This window comes from Octopus bimaculoides, chromosome 5 (assembly GCF_046866305.1).
Source record: "Octopus bimaculoides isolate indiv1 chromosome 5, ASM4686630v1, whole genome shotgun sequence".
NCBI classification, from domain to species: Eukaryota; Metazoa; Mollusca; class Cephalopoda; order Octopoda; family Octopodidae; genus Octopus; species Octopus bimaculoides.
Genome location: NC_142932.1, coordinates 103,646,967 through 103,664,984, shown reverse-complemented (window position 1 = coordinate 103,664,984; position 18,018 = coordinate 103,646,967). Strand labels below are relative to the sequence as shown.

Here is an 18,018-nt window from a genome sequence, read left to right as displayed (position 1 = left end):
AATGATTGGCTGCTGTTTGGGAAATGATACAATTTGTGGGCTGTGTGAAGCAGTAAAAGCTATCCAGCTTGTTGGATGGTTTTCTCCAAATGTTGTAGGCCATCTTCTTTGCTCAAACTACTACCATACAGCTATGAGTGAGCTCTTTCAAAGATTTTGTTTGTATGTGGAATGTGCAAGGACACACCCAAGAGGATGGTTTTAATTACCTGAATGTGATGGAGTGTTTTGCATAGCATGTGAATGTGTAGTAAAGCAGTAGTCAGACAGTTTTATAGGTGTAGAGATGGTGTTGGTTCAGTAAAACTGTGTTTGGCGGTGAGAAAGAAATCCTGGGTGTATTGCATATCTGTGTATGGAATAATAGTAATTAACTGATACTAGCAATGTGATTTTGCTTGGTGTAAGGTGGCGTGCTGGTAGAATCTTTAGCATGCCAGGTAAAAATGCTTAGCAGTATTTCATCCATCTTTATTTTCTGAGTTCAAATTCTGCTAAGGTTGACTTTGCCTTCCATCCTTTTAGGGTCAATAAAATATGTACCAGTTAAGCACTGGGGTTAATGTAATCGACTTACCCTGCTCCCCCAAATTGCTGGCCTTGTGCCAAAATTTGAAACCAATATTTCTTTTGATGCTTTGTAAGATACATAATTTTGAATGTTCTTAAACCCTTTAACATTCAGATTATTCTGGCAAATATAATACTTGTTTTGGTCACATTGTTTTGAATTAATTATGCATTATCTCATAGCCTCAAGATTTCAGTGATGAGACCATTTATTTTTAAAATGTTATTATTGAGTAAGTATTTGAATATAAAACAGGTACAATACACGGGCCAAATATGGTTGTTTTAAATGCTTATGGGTTAAATATGAATGTAATTTGTGCTTTTACGCTCTTTAATGTGTTTTCTATAATACTGTTAACCAATGCAGTTTTCTCTACAACTCATAAGTTACAGATTCACATTTGAACAGTTAATATTCTCTTTAGCTATCATTAAGAGCCTGTTGAATTCTAGGTGTGCTTATAGATTTCTCTTATATTTATATTTCTAATATATATACTTGTGTGTGTACGTTTAAATATTGTCAGAATTATTTGCTATTGCATTAAACGTTTAAAAACTTTACCTTGCAGATTTGGTCATTATTACCCAACTGCAGCTCCATCTAGTCAAGGTGAACAGCTGTACCAAATGGCAACCCCAAAATATTTTGTTTGAAAAGTTTTTTTAAATCTCCATTGTATGGAAATGGGAGTATATTTTTGTGCTTGGGTTATATTTTTTATTATAAAATGGATTAGTGGTCTTTATTTTTTCATAAATTTTATATTTTATTTTCCTTTTTATTTGACAAACATTCAAGCTCTATTAACATTTTGCATTTTTTGTTGTGGAGGAACTTTTGATATATTCTTTTAATATTCACTGGTGAAGCTCAGTTCCTACTGCTATCATTTATGTTATTTTATTATTATAACTGATAACAAAAAATACATCCCAATGGTTTACTCCAAAAGCATAATATGATGAAAATAAGATGTATCTATAATGTGATGTGTTACTTCAACAGAATATTTATTACATGTAATTGTTTGAGTGGTGTTCTGATTAAGCTTTTGTGTTACAGAAAAGAGGGCAAATTTATACGTTTACAGCTCCTAAAGTGATAAATGTGAGTGTAGCTTTTTTTATATCTATTGGAATTTATTTCCACCAAAAAGAAAGACAAAGCTTGCCAAAAGTTATTTTTTCTTATAAAGTTAAAATGTACATTAATTGTTTTTGCTGGATAGCCCTGATTAGATTTGTTTCAAAGTATCTATAGCAAAGACATGCTACAGGTTTGCTTGATTGATGCATAGGAGTAACTGACAATTGTAGTACCTCTTGTTATGCTAGATAGGTCTGGCATGTGAAATTCAGCATGTGATCACTACATTAGCTATGATCATTTTAGCTTTATCTATGTCATACTATTTTAAAAGTTATAACTTAAAGCTTGTGATCCTCATTTTAAAGACCTCAGTGTCCTTGTTGAGGGAGATTTAGCTGATATATTGAGCAAGTTAAACAACTACATAAAAGCTCCTATTACTGGCTTGAATATTTTAAGTTAAACTTAAAAATGAATTCATCACAGGAGGACCAAACTACAACTAGTTGCATATATTGAGCAGAAATTCTCAAAACCGTAATCTCAAGACTGTAAATCCTAGAAAAGTTGTCTTTCATGATGCACTCTTGCTTCCTTTTGAATGTTTGGTTGGATGAAAGCGTATTACTATGGAAATGTAAATATATATATATATTATTATGGATCTGATTTATAAAGAAATGGAAGTTGTCAAAGTTGCACATTCAACTACAGAACTGATATATTCTTGCCAGGTGAACTCTTTTGGAGTAATGCTCTCAAAAGATTTTAAATGAAAAACTAATCTATTTAATGTCTTAAATCAAAATATATTTTTATATATTCATTATATATATATCAGGTTGGTATTAAAGCAAGTCTTTTAACTTTTTGAATGAAAAGGCTTGATTGGGTTTTATTTACTCTAGATATTCTGAAAACTACACCTTTATCCTGTTTGTATCGGGTGTAATATATATGATGAGAGTAGATTTTGATTATAAAATTCTTTTTTAAATCTCCTAAATTTTGTGAAAATCAATTTTTAAATATATTTTGGACAAATTACAAGAAATATTTTCAGTTTTATAACACTAAAATGAAAAACAAACAAACAATATAACTTAGATGTCACACCGGTAAGGAATATTCAGTCTTTTAACTGAGAGTTGAAACTGATTAAGTCAGTACTGGCCCTTTTGTCTGAAGGGTCAGTTATTTGTATTCTATCATCTCCACTATACAGTGTCTTTGGCCCAGTCTACCTTGCCATAAAATAAGTGCCATGAGAAGGTATAGTTCACTTTTATATGCAGTAGGGCTTTGGATGATTTGCTTTGTTAAGTTATAGTACTAAGCTCTGATCTTCCTCTGAATAGGTAAAAGCAGCCAACGGATAACTACTTCAGAGTATCCTCTTTTAAATAACTGCATGAAGAGGGAGTTGACAATGGTATTTATATTATTTGTATTTCTTGAATTCTTTTTAAAGGGGCATAATTTCACTGTGTGATATTACATGACTTGGTTTACCAGCTAATTAGTTGAATAAAAGGGAAACTAAATCATTAAAATTAAACTGTTTAATTTTACTGAAATTAGTTTATTTATTGTTACTTTTCTTTGTTGGATGCATTTTTACACAGTTTTTTTTTCTTTTGTTCTTCTTGAGACCTGATTTTATTCAACAGGTTGTAAATAAATATGAGAAGAGATTTGATAATTATATTTCAGTTTTATATTCATATATTTTTGTGAGAGTAAATCATCATTTTCCCTGATATTATTTATGGCAGATAAGTACAAGAATGCCTGGAATCTTTTGATTCTCCATTCAACCAATGGATTATGGAATGTCTCTTATAGCATTTCGTTAACTGCTTTACTTTACAATGCCACCAGAGGATATTAAACATTTTATTAATTGCTTTTCTGTTCACAAGGTCAGAAAATATTTAACATTTTGTCATTTGCTTAATAACAATTGGAACTAGTGAAAAGCTTCCAATATATTTATTTGTGGTATCAAACAAATCTAACCTTTTATATGCTTGGAATTCTTGGTAATTTTTTAAAAAACATATGTGAATTTGCAAAAGGAATTCTGTTAACTAAATAGTCCTATAAAAATAAAATATATATTGTTATCTATTTTGTGTTGCAATAAACCTTTTTCAGCTAATTTGATTTTGTAATTATTACAGATGCATGAATGAATGTTTGAATATTTTTATAATTTTTTAAAATTGAGGTATGAAGACAATTTTATACAAGTAAGCTCTAGCCATTTAACCCCTTAGCATTCATTTTTTTCTGTCAAATGTACTGCCTATTTATTCACATTGATATGAATTAGTCATGTACTACCTTGTAGCTTTGTAACTTATTTTCTTTAGGCATAGGCCTAGGAGCAGCTGATCTACCATAGCTATATACATATGCCCAGGGGCTAAACATCAACCTCAGTGTCTTCAATACTGCTGGCGTCACTGTTGAAAATTGCAAGATTGAAATTGTATACATTTCAAATATCTTCATGTCCTGAATCATCAGATTATCAGCATTTGATTTACCATATATAATCTAAAGTTTTGATCTCTCTGATTAAAAATATTTCTAGTTACAGTAATAGTAGTCGTCACCATCTATTATATCGTAATGACACTAGCCATCTCCAGTGGATACTTCAAAAAGTAAATAAAGTTTTAAACTGAATGTAGAAAATGTATGTCACCATGGCGACTAAAAGATTAATCAACAAGCATTCCCATTCATAACTAAATCTTTACAAAAGAACTTGTATGTCACTATTTCAAAGTTTACATCATCATTGGTTTAGCATGGATCAGATAGAAATAGTTGAGGTAAATGTTTTTATAGTTGGATGTTCTTCCTGTTGCCAATGCTCACCTGCGTGGCACTTTGGGCAAGTGTCTTCTTCTATAGCCTCAGGCTGACCAAAGCCTTGTGAGTGGATTTGGTAGACGGAAAGTGAAAGAAGCCCATTGAATATATATATATATCATGGAGAAGGGATCGGGCCGTCGCCAAAACGATGATATATACTTGTGTGTCTGTGTTCCTCCCCACTACCATCGCTTGATAATTGATGTTGGTGTGTTTACATCCCTGTAACTTAATGGTTTGGCAAAAGTGACTGATAGAATAAGTGCTAGGGTCAATCTATTTCAGTCATTTGACTGTGGCCATGCTGGAGCACTCCCTTTAGTCGAGAAAATCATCCCCAGGACTTACTTTGTAAGCCTAGTACTTATTCAATCAGTCTCTTTTGCCGAACCGCTAAGTTACTTGGACGTAAATACACCAGCATCGGTTGTCAAGCGATGTTGGGAGACAAACACAGATATACAAACACACACACACACACATACATACATACAACGGGCTTCTTTCACTTTCCGTCTACTAAATCCACTCACAAGGCTATAGTAGAAGACACTTGCCAAAAGTGCCACACAGTGGGACAGAACCTGGAACCATGTGGTTAGGAAGCAAGCTACTTACCACACAGTCACACTTGCGCCTATATGTCTCTATATATATATCACTATATATTGGGTTGTCCAGAAAGTTCGTGCTGATTTTTAAAGGAAAGAAAAAGGTCAATAAATACTTGCCATTACATTTTTAATCAACCAAATATGAACCATTTTGTTGCACAATGCGTCTCCATCTTTCCTTTAACTTGAAAATACCCTCTTCCCAGAATTGAGGTGGTTTCAGGGCAAAGAATTCATCAAGGTATCTTTTTACATCATCCAAGGAATTGAAATTTTTACCATTAAGACTATTCTGCAGAGACCTGAGTAAGTGGAAATCCAAAGGAGCAATATCTGGTGAATATGGAGGGTGGGGTAACACATCCCAGCTGAGCTGCAGCAATTTTTGCTTGGTTCCCAAAGAAACGTGCAATCTTGCATTATCATGTTGGAAAACAACACCATTCCTGTTGGCCGATTCTGGACGTTTCTCTTGAATTGCTGCTTTTAACTCATACAGTTGCGTGCAGTATTTCTCAGAATTAACTGTCTGGTTACTTGGGAGAAACTCCCAAATAATAGTACAGAATTCCTTTCCAATCCCACCAGACACAAAGCAAGACTCTTTTTGGGTGAAGACCCGCTTTTGGGGTAGCTAAGGGTGGCTCATGTCACTTACTCTAAACATTTCAGTAGATAATCCATTTCTCATCACCTGTCACAATTTGCTTTAATAAAAGCGCATTTTCACTCTGTTTATAAAGTGAATCACAGATGGAAATGCAATCCAAAAGGTTCTTCTCACTCATCTCATGTGGTACCCAAACATCGTAGCGATTTGTGTACTCAAGCTTTACCAGGTGCTCATGAACAACAGATTTTGATAGGTTGAGGCTTTCTGCCAATTCTTGGGTTGTGCAATGTGGGTTATTCTCAATTAATGACTTGATTTGGTCATTATCTGTAGTGGATGGTCTGCCTGATCACTCTGTATCAATAAGGCTACAATCTCCAGCTTGGAACCTTGCGAACCACTTCTGTACAGTTCTTTCGGATAAAGAAACATCACCGTAAACTGCGCATATTTCTTTGGTTGCTTGTGAGGCATTTTTCCCTTTATGGAAAAAGAAAAGCATCAAGTGCCGAAAATGAACTATTTTATCTTCCATTTTAAAAGGTTACAGAATTAACACAGGTTATAGGAACATAAACCTTCTTCCCCGAAAAGATAGCTTAAACTGTGCTCTAAATGGAGGTGTAGTCAAATCCTATTTTACGGACTCAACCATGTTCTAAAATAAGTTGAAAGGTAAGCTACTATAAATCAGCAAACTTTCCGGACAACCCTATATATTCACATGTGTATATGTAAATATCTATGGCTTATATATCAAGCCCATTCATGTTTACCTGCATCACTAACCCCACCCTATCTTGCTCTCCACAGTGAGCTTTTTTCAGCTTCTTTCTACAAAATCCACTCAAGCTCTTGGTTGGCCCAAGATTATAGAACATACTTGCCCAAGGTACCATGCAGAGGGATTGAACTTGAAACAATGTGGTTGGGAATCAAATGTCTTAACCATGCAGACATCCCTATGTCTATATGTCTTAAATTAAACTTCATTGGTTGATAGAGATGCTAGTGATACTTGCACTGGATTGCAAATTAAATGAAGAGTATGGTGGTATGCCATGAAACGAAGATGGATAAAGTACCAGGATATCCTAGAGAAATGAAATTGTGGAAGAGGAAGACATGGTCAGAAGTGGTAAAAGTTGATGTTAATATGTTGAACCTCTCAAAAGAGATGGGCAAAAGAATATGATAAATTGTGAGATGCTGTGTTGGAGATATTTGTCCAGTCTATGCAAGCATGGAAAGGGAATATGAAGGTGAGTGGCCTAGTGGTTAGGGTGTTGAGGTCATGATCATAAATTCACAGGTTTAATTTCTGGACTGGGTTGCACATTGTGTCCTTGACCAATGTGCTTCCTTTCATGTTGCTTCAGTCTACTTATCTGAAAATGAGAGCCAACTTAATATTGGTGTAACCTTGTTTCCTCTCAGATGTCACATCTTTTGTGCTCAGAATTGTTGAAACATGGAATAAACTACCTGCATCAGTTATTAGCTGTCAAGACACTACATCCTTCAAAACTTCCATACTTCTTGAAATTTGCCAACAGTACATCCTGATGTTTTTTTTTTATCAGTTGTGATGCACCTGAGCACTGTATACAACAATTTCATCATTATTATATAAAAAAAGATATATAGTAGACAAAAGTTGGATGTTTTAGCATTCTGCTGATCTAATTAACAAAGTATAGTATTTGCTATCTATATATAATACATTAAAAGTGAAATTCAATCTTGCTTGCTTGCAATGTTACACAGACAAATTGATGCATAATGGGAAAATACTTTGAGAGTAAAGCGCCCCTGAAATGTGAATACGAACAGAATAAAACAAGTTTCGCATAAATCGGACGTATAGTTATTGAGATATTCGAGGTTTTGGGGGGTAAAATACCAAAAATAGTGCATAATGGAAAATACTTCCAAAAGAATTTAACCCTGGAAGGGAAGAAACTCTAACCTTTCCATTACACACATTATGATGGGCAAAATATTTTAAAGTGAAAATAAGTTTAAAAATACGGTAAATATTTCGTAAAAGACTTATTTGTAACCTCAGGTTCCTTTCGTGTGCATTCAACATATCTCACCTCCAAAGATTTGGCTGCTATTTCTAGCACGCCCTGCCATCACATAACAACTATTTGCGATAAAGGACCCGAAATACATACCTGTTACGTGGTAGCAGAGCATACAAAAAATAGCAACCAAATATTTTTTTTCTGGGGAAAGGAGCCGATTATGCGTGATTTCGATGTCACGTTCGTTGAAAGCAAGCGAAATAACATGGAACCCCCCCCCCCCATAAAACAAAACTCCGTTACAGGGAAACTCAAACTTTCACGGTGACCTAACGGGTAACGGGTAGTCTAGTTTTTATAAAAGTTGTGCTAACATAAATTGTGTGATTGTTTATTTAAGTTGACACTGTATTTAATTGTAGTCTGTGGACTTATTTCATTGAGTTGGTTGTTAATTCATCCTTAAAAGTAGTCCATAAGATTGATATTCCTTAAACTTTTAAGCAATTGTAGTGTTCTGTAGACTCTACAGATATTGTGAAGATGATACATTCTTAAACGCAGAATAGTGCTTTATCAACCCAACAGTTTACTATTGTATATCACGTGGAATGCTTTTTGTGGGTTATGGCTGTTTAGTCCCAGATCAGTCCCGACTGTGCAGACCTATGATCAAAGTTTTCCGATCATGATTGCTTTGTCTTTTTCTCTGGCATTATGCATCTTGAACTATATTACGTTTTCTCCTTTTGACCTAGCTCTTTCTAGTACACGTCTTTGCGATATCAGTGATTATACAATCCATGCATCCCACTACAGTCCGTGAACAACTGTTCTGTAATTCTTCTGTTATTATTTATAGTCAATGTCAACAGGCTACATTAAACAGAATAAAATAAAATTCAAGTAAAGGAATTGCGGATAATATTGTTGTTGTTGGCACTCCATCGCTTACGACGTCGAGGGTTCCAGTTGATCCGATCAATGGAACAGCCTGTTCGTGAAATTAACGTGCAAGTGGCTGAGCACTCCACAGACACGTGTACTCTTAACGTAGTTCTCGGGGATATTCAGCGTGACACAGAGTGTGACAAGGCTGACCATTTGAATTACAGGTACAACAGAAACAGGAAGTAAGAGTGAGAGAAAGTTGTGGTGAAAGAGTACAGCAGGGTTCGCCACCAACTCTTGCCGGAGCCTCTTGGAGCTTTAGGTGTTTTCGCTGAATAAACACTTACAACGCCCGGTCTGGGAATTGAAACCGCGATCCTATGACCGCGAGTCCGCTGCCTTAACCACTGGGCCATTGTGCCTCCACTGCGGATCATATATACAATAGGAATTGAGATTTGCTGACACCGCAAGAATTGAAGTCAATCTTCTGTCAATAAGTTAAATTAGAAATATTAACATGTCTTCTAGTAAACAAAAACGTAATTTTCGCAAACGGCGATGTTCATCGTCATCCGAAAGTGCTGATGAAGATGCTGAATCTGGGAATACGGATCAAATTAAGTAAGCCTATTAAGTATCTTATATTTTACTTAGGGATGTAATTATTCGAAAGCTTACAAGAAGTTATAAACACCAAATAATTCTCGTGTGTATATATTCGTCTCCCTATGGCATTTATACATTTATGCGAATTATTATCTAGCAAAATGTAAATTAACCTGTCCGTGGAGGTTGTTATTTAATTGCAGAGTACATGTACATGTATTCTTGATACTTTAACGAAATGTTTTTAGTTCTAAGCTTGCAGATTGAACATATCTATAATCAAAGGCATATTCAACTTTGGGCATCTCATTCTTTTTGCGCTACTATGTATTTAAAAATGCATTATATAGTTTGAGAATCGTTGGCTGCTATTTCAAACAGGTCGAGCGATCACAAAGATGCTCCCAGATGAGGTTTCCGTAAATGTGACTGATCACTAGGAATGCTGTCAACTGTTTAGGAATGGAGAAAGATAGGGCTTGGTGGGACAAACACAGGCACACACACAAATATATACATATATTTGGGCACTGTCATGGTATTAGCTGTCAGAATTGAAAGTAGAACTGACAAGGAACGTTACTGCTGGTTTGAGTTGATTCTTTGGCTACTGACTAGCCGGAGCTATCTATCTGTCTGTTTGTCTATCTCACTATCTCTCTATCTCTCTCTCTCTCTCTATCTATCTATCTATCTATCACTCGTTCACCTCTGTTTGTGTCCGTAGAATTTATCAAATTAGAAAACGCAAATTTAATATATATTTTCTGAAATTGCAAATTATTTAAAATATAAAAATATAATTTTCAACAGAGAATTTATCAAAATAGAAAACAAATGAAGTTTGAAGTTTAAAAATAATAGGATCGACCACTCACGACTAGCTAGCGCGGACGCGCGACTGCGCGTTCGGGACCACTCTGCTTTAGTAGTACCCTTATACTCTGTGTGATTTCAAACGCATGGATATAGGTGTCAAATTTGTTCCAATAACTTTCGAGTGATAGATAGATAGATAGAGAGAGACAGACAGATAGCTCGCTCCGGCCAGTCATGGTATTAGCTGTCAGTAGCCAAAGAATCAACTCAAACCAGCAGTAACGTTCCTTGTCAGATTTTTCTACTTTCACTTCTGACAGCTAATACCATGACAGTGCCTCGTAATACATAGGTATTTGCGGCCGGTCCCTGTTTTTGAGAATAGTTCTCCCTCTCACTCCATCAGTCCTGAAATTATGCATACTAATCTTTCCCCTAACTAAGCAATAATAATAATAATAATCCTTTTTACTACAGGCACAAGGCCTGAAATTTGTGGGGAGGGGACTAGTCGATTATATCGACCCCAGTGTTTCACTGGTACTTAATTTATTGACCCCCAAAAGGATGAAAGGCAATGTCGACCTCAGCAGAATTTGAACTCATAACGTAAGGATGGATAAAATGTCACTAAGCATCTTATTTTAGTTTCTTGTTGCAATCTTTCATTAAATATTATGCTAATATAATTTGATATTAGAAATAGTGTGAAGGTACGTGGCTTAGTGGTTAAAGCAATCGGTTCACAATCATAAGGTCGTGTATTCGATTCCTGGTGGCATGCTATGTCCTTGAGCAGGACACTTTATTTCATATTGCTCCAGTCCACTCTGCTGACAAAAATAAGTAGTACCTGTATTTCAAAGGGCCAACCACGTCACATTCTGTATCACCCTGAAAATTATGTTAAGGGTATGCATGACTGTGGAGTGCTCAGCCACTTGCATGTTAATTTCACATGTAGTATCAACTGGAATCCTCATCGTCGTAACATGGAGTGCCAGTTTTAGAAATATTAGGTTGTCCGGAAAGTTGTGAGCATTTTTAAGCTAAATCTTTTAATGATTCATTGAACACACCTGGAATGTAACACTTTGGCGTTGCTTGAAGTGGTGGTGCATCTCTTCTTTGTTCCTCACTAAAAATAGATTCATCTTTCGTTTTGGTTACCCGTTATTGACATTTAAAATAGATACCCCAAAATTTCATATTTGTGTTGTAATGCTTATCTTTTTTAAAAAAGGAGTAAATGCTGCAAAGATTTCCTGCCAATGAGAAACATATTATCAATGTCCTTATTCTCTCTCTCTCTCTCTCTCAAAAAAAAAAAGAAAAGAAAAAAGACAACAAAATCCCATTATATTAACTGTAATGACATAACCTCAACTTTATAGTAAAAGCAGCAAAATCTCTCTCAAATCAAACCCTACTGTTTTAAAAAATGAAATTACCCATTTTATAATGCAGTCCTAGATACACTGTCTGAATAAAGAGTGGATGGGTAAGGACCAGAATGCCTTTGATCATAGGTTTGCTTGATCAGGTTTATTTGGGGCTAAACAGCAACAACCATTAAGACAAATACTTTCATCCAGAAGGTGAGTCTGAGTAGGACTTGACGTATTGATGTTGCGACTGACATTATTACTTCAAGTAAAACATAAAGTACCATCATCATCATCATCGTTTAACGTCCGCTTTCCATGCTAGCATGGCTTGGACGATTTGACTGAGGACTGGTGAAACCAGATGGCTACACCAGGCTCCAATCTGATTTGGCAGAGTTTCTACAGCTGGATGCCCTTCCTAACGCCAACCACTCCAAGAGTGTAGTGGGTGCTTTTATGTGCCACCGGCACGAAGGCCAGTCAGGCAGTACTGGCAAGAGCCACGCTCAAAATAGTGTATTTTACGTGCCACCTGCACAGGAGCCAGTCCAGCGGCACTGGCAACGATCTCGCTCGAATGTCCTTACATGTGCCAGGGCACAGGTGCCATCACGATTTCACTTTCGCTTGCCTCAACAGGTCTTCTCAAGCTGAGTTTCTGTGTAGGACCATTAAAACAAATATTTTCATCCAGAGGGTGAGTCTGAGTAGGGCTTGACATATTGATGCTGCAACTGACATTGTTACTCCAAGTAAAACATAAAGCACCAATAGGAAAATATTAAATAATCGGATAAAAATTTAAAACTAAGAAAATACAAAAATACCAACTGAAAATATAATTCTTTTAGCTTTTGACATGCATATCAACATATACACACAAACACTATGTAATTATATTTTTTAAATGTTTTCTGTGGTATTCACTTAGAAATGTTACATGGATTTTATTGCAGAAGCAGTATGATTGATATAAAATTGCTTCAGAAATTGAGAGAAAAACCAAGAGGAGTTAATGCAGCCAGTTTAGCCTTTGGTAAAAGTACAAAAAAGGATGAAATTGAAGCTGTATGTGTAACTGTTTACTTATTTATTCTTTTAAATATTCTTAATAATTTCTTTTATTTTTATTTTTTTTTTCATCTTCCCATCATTGGTTAAATATCTATGAATAAACATTTTCTGGTTTGAATATTTGAGAAGGAGGCCATTGTCATGGTGTTAGCTTTTTCCACGCTAACGTGGATTAGATGAGAATCGCTGAGGCAGAATTCTATGTTTGGATGTCTTTCCTTTTGCCAATCCTTATTCATTTCTAAGTAAGGATTGGTAACAAACTATTGAATGGTTAGACATGCTCTTATTATAGACACCAACAATGATTAGCCTTGCCCTATTAGTAATGACATTGTCTCTGTTAAATGTTCAATGTCAAGATACAGATGGCAACACACACGTACACACACACACACATGTATGTACATACATACATACCTACCTACATACATTCATATGTACTTATATATGACAACACTCTGTATAGTTTCTACCTACCAATTTCTCTCATATTGGTCAACCTGAGACTATAGAACACAGTTTCTCACAGTGTCGTGTAGTGGTACTGAACTCAAAGCTATGTGCTTTCAAAGCAAATTCTTAACCATACAACCATTAGAAATCTGAAAACAAAGTCAAATAGGTATGTAAGTCAAATGATATTTTTGTTATCAGTTTCATTGAGTTGGTATTTAATTTATATGTATATTTACACATAGCATAACATATTTATGGAATTTGTTCATTGAAAATGTTTGATAATTTGTAAAGGTCTTTAAGAAATTGATCACCATTTTCCATGCATTTCCAGAGTGACCCGTTCAAAATGAAAACTGGTGGAATTGTTGATATGAAAGCTTTAAAGAACAGTGTGTAAGCACAATCTCATTTTATGTCAATCTGTATTTAGAAATGCTTATAATTGATTAATTTTTGTTTACTTGTTCATATTGGTTTCATTGGTTATATTAGAGAAAAAAATGAATTATATATTTTGAGCAATAGAGTAATGATGAGTTAGTACTTTTTAACTATTTTATTGATTTTATCAAAATAGTGTTTATTCCAATAATGATTTAATTATTATTGCTTTACCAGAGCAAACTACAAACTAAAATAATTTAATAACTAATATGGTAATATATGAGTGATTATTTATACATTTCATCTTCAGATCACTGCAAGGAGGTGATATAGAATCAATAGGAACAGCTTTTGCTGCTGAGACAAACATTCGAGACGAAGATGCAGAAATGTAAGCATTATTTTAATGTTTTTTTGTGTGTGTGCATGTGTGTTAGTCAGAAGAAGAATGGCAGTGCCAGTGGTCTTTAAGACCTACCACACTTCTAAGGTCAGTGTAGTTGACACTTAATTTGAACATCTATAGGCAGATGTTTGCTGGATCAAGCTAAATATTGCAAGGCTTTCAATCTTGTATTTACTGTTTCTATCTTGATTACATTTTTGTCCAAAATAATGCATTTGACGTCTGAAAAGAGCTGAAATATTTTGTCTTCTCCTTTTTTAACTAAAACAGGCAAAGGGTAAAGACCCCCATTGGTCATGAATGACCATGGAATTGCACCTACAAAGTTCCTCTCTGAGGCACAAGTCCAGGCAAGGTTGTTTATGGAAGACCAGCAGTCGTCCATGCATAACAGCCTCCCCTCTCCATGCCACCAGTGTTATCCAAGGGAAAGGCAAAGACTGATACAACTTGGCATCAGTGTCATTGCAACTCATTTCTACAGCTGAGTGAACTGAAGCAATGTGAAATAAAATGTCTTGCTCAAGAACACAACACAAAGTTCAGTCTGGGAATTGGACTCACTGCCTCATGGTTGTGAGCCCAACACTCTAACCACTGAGTCATGCGCCTTTTTTTTAACTACTAAATATATATATATATATATATATGTATATGTATATGAAGTAAACATAAATGGCATTTAAAATTTATGACAGCTGTTTTGGTAGAACTTTGTGTATTTAATGCAGTCATAAAAGATTACATCATAATATGCCAGTACCATGTGATTAGCCCTTGTGCCGGTGGCACATAAAAGCATCCACTACACTCTCAGAGTGGTTGGCATTAGGAAGGGCATCCAACTGTAGAAACTCTGCCAGATCAGATTGGAACCTGGTGCAGCCTTCTGGCTTGCCAGTCCTCAGTCAAATCGTCCAACCCATGCTAGCATGGAAAGCGGACGTTAAACGATGATGATGATGACAATGATATAATAATCCACCATCATCAGGTTAAATTTTAAACAGGTGAGATGTATGTATGTATGAATGTATGTATGTACGTATGTACCTTCACTTGCACTCAGATATTTCAAAAATGGATATGAAATGTTTTAACCCTTTTTTTTATTAACCTGCCCAAGACTGCCCCTTGTTTCATGATACAAGCTTCCTGTTTTAAAGTGATCTAAATTAAAACCTTCAATCAAAATTCCATGTTAATTTATGTTCCAAACCCTGGTTTAATAATAATTGGGTTATTTTATGAATTCTTCATCATTTTCAAAATTAGTCGAAATGAAGAAATATAGTAAGAAAAGGATTAACAATTTCTTTTGCTTGTGTCACTTGAAAACTGTAATGCAGTAATATTATAGGGTTTAAAGAAAATGAAATATTTTTTTTAGCTACTTTTGTACCTTCTTTTCTTTTTCCATTTTTTGATAGGTTAAAATATGTAGAGGAAGAATTGGCCAAGAAGAAAGGGCATGTTACAGAGAAAAGCCAAGAGAAGTAATTTTTTTTTTTCATTTGTTCCAGTCATTAGACTGTGACCATGCTGGGGCACCAACTTGATAACAATACAAAATTATAAAATAGTTTTACTTTTCAAAATGAAACAAAACCAATAGTAAGATGGAAAATGTTTGGCCTGGTGCAGCCTCCTGGCTTTGCAGACTCCAGTCGAACCATCCAACCCATGCCAGCATGGAAAACGGATGTTAAACAATAATGATGATGATGATGACGACAGCTGCCGCTGCCGATGACTTCCATTTTATTTGTTTTTGAAAAGTTTTGTCCCACTTTCTTTTTATTTGTTAAGGCTTTGATCAGATCCTTACTATGACACCATAAACATTTCGAAATTATATTTCCGGTCATATAAACCACTTTGAATATTTTTTTAGCAAGTTTAAAGTGATTTCTTTTGTACCGTAAACCATTTACCATTTCTGTGGAGTCCCCCTTCCCTTGATGCTCTAAGCATGTGCTTATTTTGCTTAATGGTTAATCCAGCACTGGTGGAGAAGCAAACTTCTTGCCACACAGCCCCATCTGCTCCTGTTGTTCTAAATATGAAAATATTTGAAAAGTTGTTTGTTGCTTATCATTCTAATTATAATATATGTAATAAAAATTTCATGAACTACATCAAGTAAGCTAGAGATTGACTTCCAACACAAGGTCTTGTCCTTTTTGTGGTGTTGACATCACTGAGAGCTATACCAGAAGAGTGCAATCTCCTAGAAGGGCTCCTCCTGTGTTGGACAGGTCAAATAACAGAGGCCAGACTAATATGAACCCCCTCTTCCCATAGGTCAAAATGGGTTTGTGTAGGGCCAACACCTCTACTTTAGAGAAAACAAAGTTACAGAAGCATCAATGGCAATTCAAAACCAACATAATCAGAGAGAGGAAGGCTTTCCCTCAAGAACATCAAGACAATGTATAAAATGGGAAGAACTCAATAATGGCCTAGACACCATTTTGAGCAAAGGGCTAAAGTCAGTAGATATGTATCTAAGCTTATTTTAAGAATTGTGATAATTTTAGAATTATTTATCACAATTTATTTTAGTGGTTTATAAATTTCTAGTTGTCATTTTACTTTCAATTTAATCTTTAATTTTTTTTTCAACAGACAAGCTCATGCAGAAGATGCACTTTACCAACTTCCTGAAAACCTAAAAGTTGAATCATCTACAAAGAAAAGTGAAGACATGTTGTCAAATCAGATGCTGTCTGGGATTCCAGAAATTGACCTTGGAATTGAGTATGTGGCAAATTTAAATTCTTTATATATAAATATATATATTGTAATGAAAATTTAACTGCCTTCCTTGAAATACCTATCAAGTTATTCTTTGTAATCATGAGTCTAGTATATTTATCATGAATTTCTGAGATCCTTTTTTTCTTTCTTTCTTTCTTTCTTTTACTTGTTTTAGTCATTTGACTGCGGCCATGCTGGAGCACCGCCTTCAGTCGAGCAAATCGATCCCAGAACTTATTCTTTGGAAGCCTAGTACTTATTTTATCAGTCTCTTGTGCCGAACCACTAACTTATGGGGACGTAAACACATCACCATCGGTTGTCAAGCGATGTTGTGGGGACAAGCACAGACACACAAACATATACACACACATACATATATACGACTGGCTTCTTTCAGTTTCTGTCTACCAAATCCACTCACAAGGCTTTGGTCAGCCCGAGGCTATAGTAGAAGACACTTGCCCAAGGTGCCACGCAGTGGGAACGAACCCGGAACCATGTGGTTGGGAAGCAAGCTACTTACCACACACCTACTCCTGTGCTCATTTTATGCATGTTTTTCTTTCCATTGCAACATAGGTTAAATGAAAGCATATTATCAAGGCATTGTTTTTACCTGGATGGCCTTTCTGTCACTATTTCTTTCCTGGTTTTTAGTAAGAGATTTTTTGTTCCACTCATCTTCAAAAGAACAGAACCACTGGACAATTTGTTGACCTGGAAATATCAACAGATGACACCAACCCTCAGCTCAGTGCAGAATGTAAACATTCACACTGACTCAGACATGCACATACCCTCATACCTGACCTGGCTCTTGGGTGCCTTTAATAGGGTCCATTCTGTAGCTAGCGTTCATGCTGTGTTTCTAGTTTAGAGATAACTTTTCTTCTTCTTGCCAATCTTAGGGGCTCTGAAAAAAAGGACATTGGTGCTTCTTGACTAAGTGAAGGTACATGGCCCAGTTGTTTACATGTCGTACTCACGATTTCAAGATCATGGTTTCAATTCCTGTACTGGGTGGTGCATTGTGTTCTTGAGCAAAACACTTCATTTCACATTGCTCCAGTCCACTCAGCTGTAAAGGATAACCATGTGATGGACTAGCATCCTGTTCTGGAGAAATTTTGTGCCTTGAGTCACTTGTATGCCATGGAAACTGTGGCCCTTGTTAGTCCTCAGACTCAAGACAGTACTTCTTTATTAAATAAAAAGAAAGAAAGACACTGTAAATCAAATCCTTAGATAACAAAATCAGTTCTATTACTGCGCCTTTTAAATATAACTATCTCTTTTGTTAATATTTCACTTGCATAAAGCAGCGAGCTGGCAGAATTGTTAGCATGCCGAGCAAAATGCTTAACAGCATTTAATCCATTTTCATGTTTTGAGTTCAAATCCTACTGATGTTGA

General features: G+C 35.5%; 2 protein-coding genes across 3 annotated transcripts in view; both read left to right on the top strand.

Moving 5' to 3' along the window:
* LOC106870167 (PGAP2-interacting protein) overlaps positions 1–3,827 on the top strand; it is a 45,299-nt gene extending 41,472 nt beyond the window's left edge. For both annotated transcript variants that reach the window (XM_014916165.3, XM_052968235.2), the window contains one exon: positions 1,146–3,827. In XM_014916165.3, the coding sequence (XP_014771651.1) occupies positions 1,146–1,230 (85 nt within the window). In that variant the 3' untranslated portion in view covers positions 1,231–3,827. The remainder of the gene's footprint in view (positions 1–1,145) is intronic.
* Positions 3,828–9,192: 5,365 nt separating this feature from the next.
* Positions 9,193–18,018, top strand: part of LOC106870170 (splicing factor C9orf78) — a 14,184-nt gene continuing 5,358 nt past the window's right edge. The window contains exons 1-6 of the mRNA XM_014916167.3: positions 9,193–9,324; positions 12,473–12,584; positions 13,384–13,445; positions 13,747–13,827; positions 15,273–15,338; positions 16,471–16,602. Coding sequence (XP_014771653.1) covers positions 9,221–9,324; positions 12,473–12,584; positions 13,384–13,445; positions 13,747–13,827; positions 15,273–15,338; positions 16,471–16,602 — 557 coding nt within the window. The 5' untranslated portion in view covers positions 9,193–9,220. The remainder of the gene's footprint in view (positions 9,325–12,472; positions 12,585–13,383; positions 13,446–13,746; positions 13,828–15,272; positions 15,339–16,470; positions 16,603–18,018) is intronic.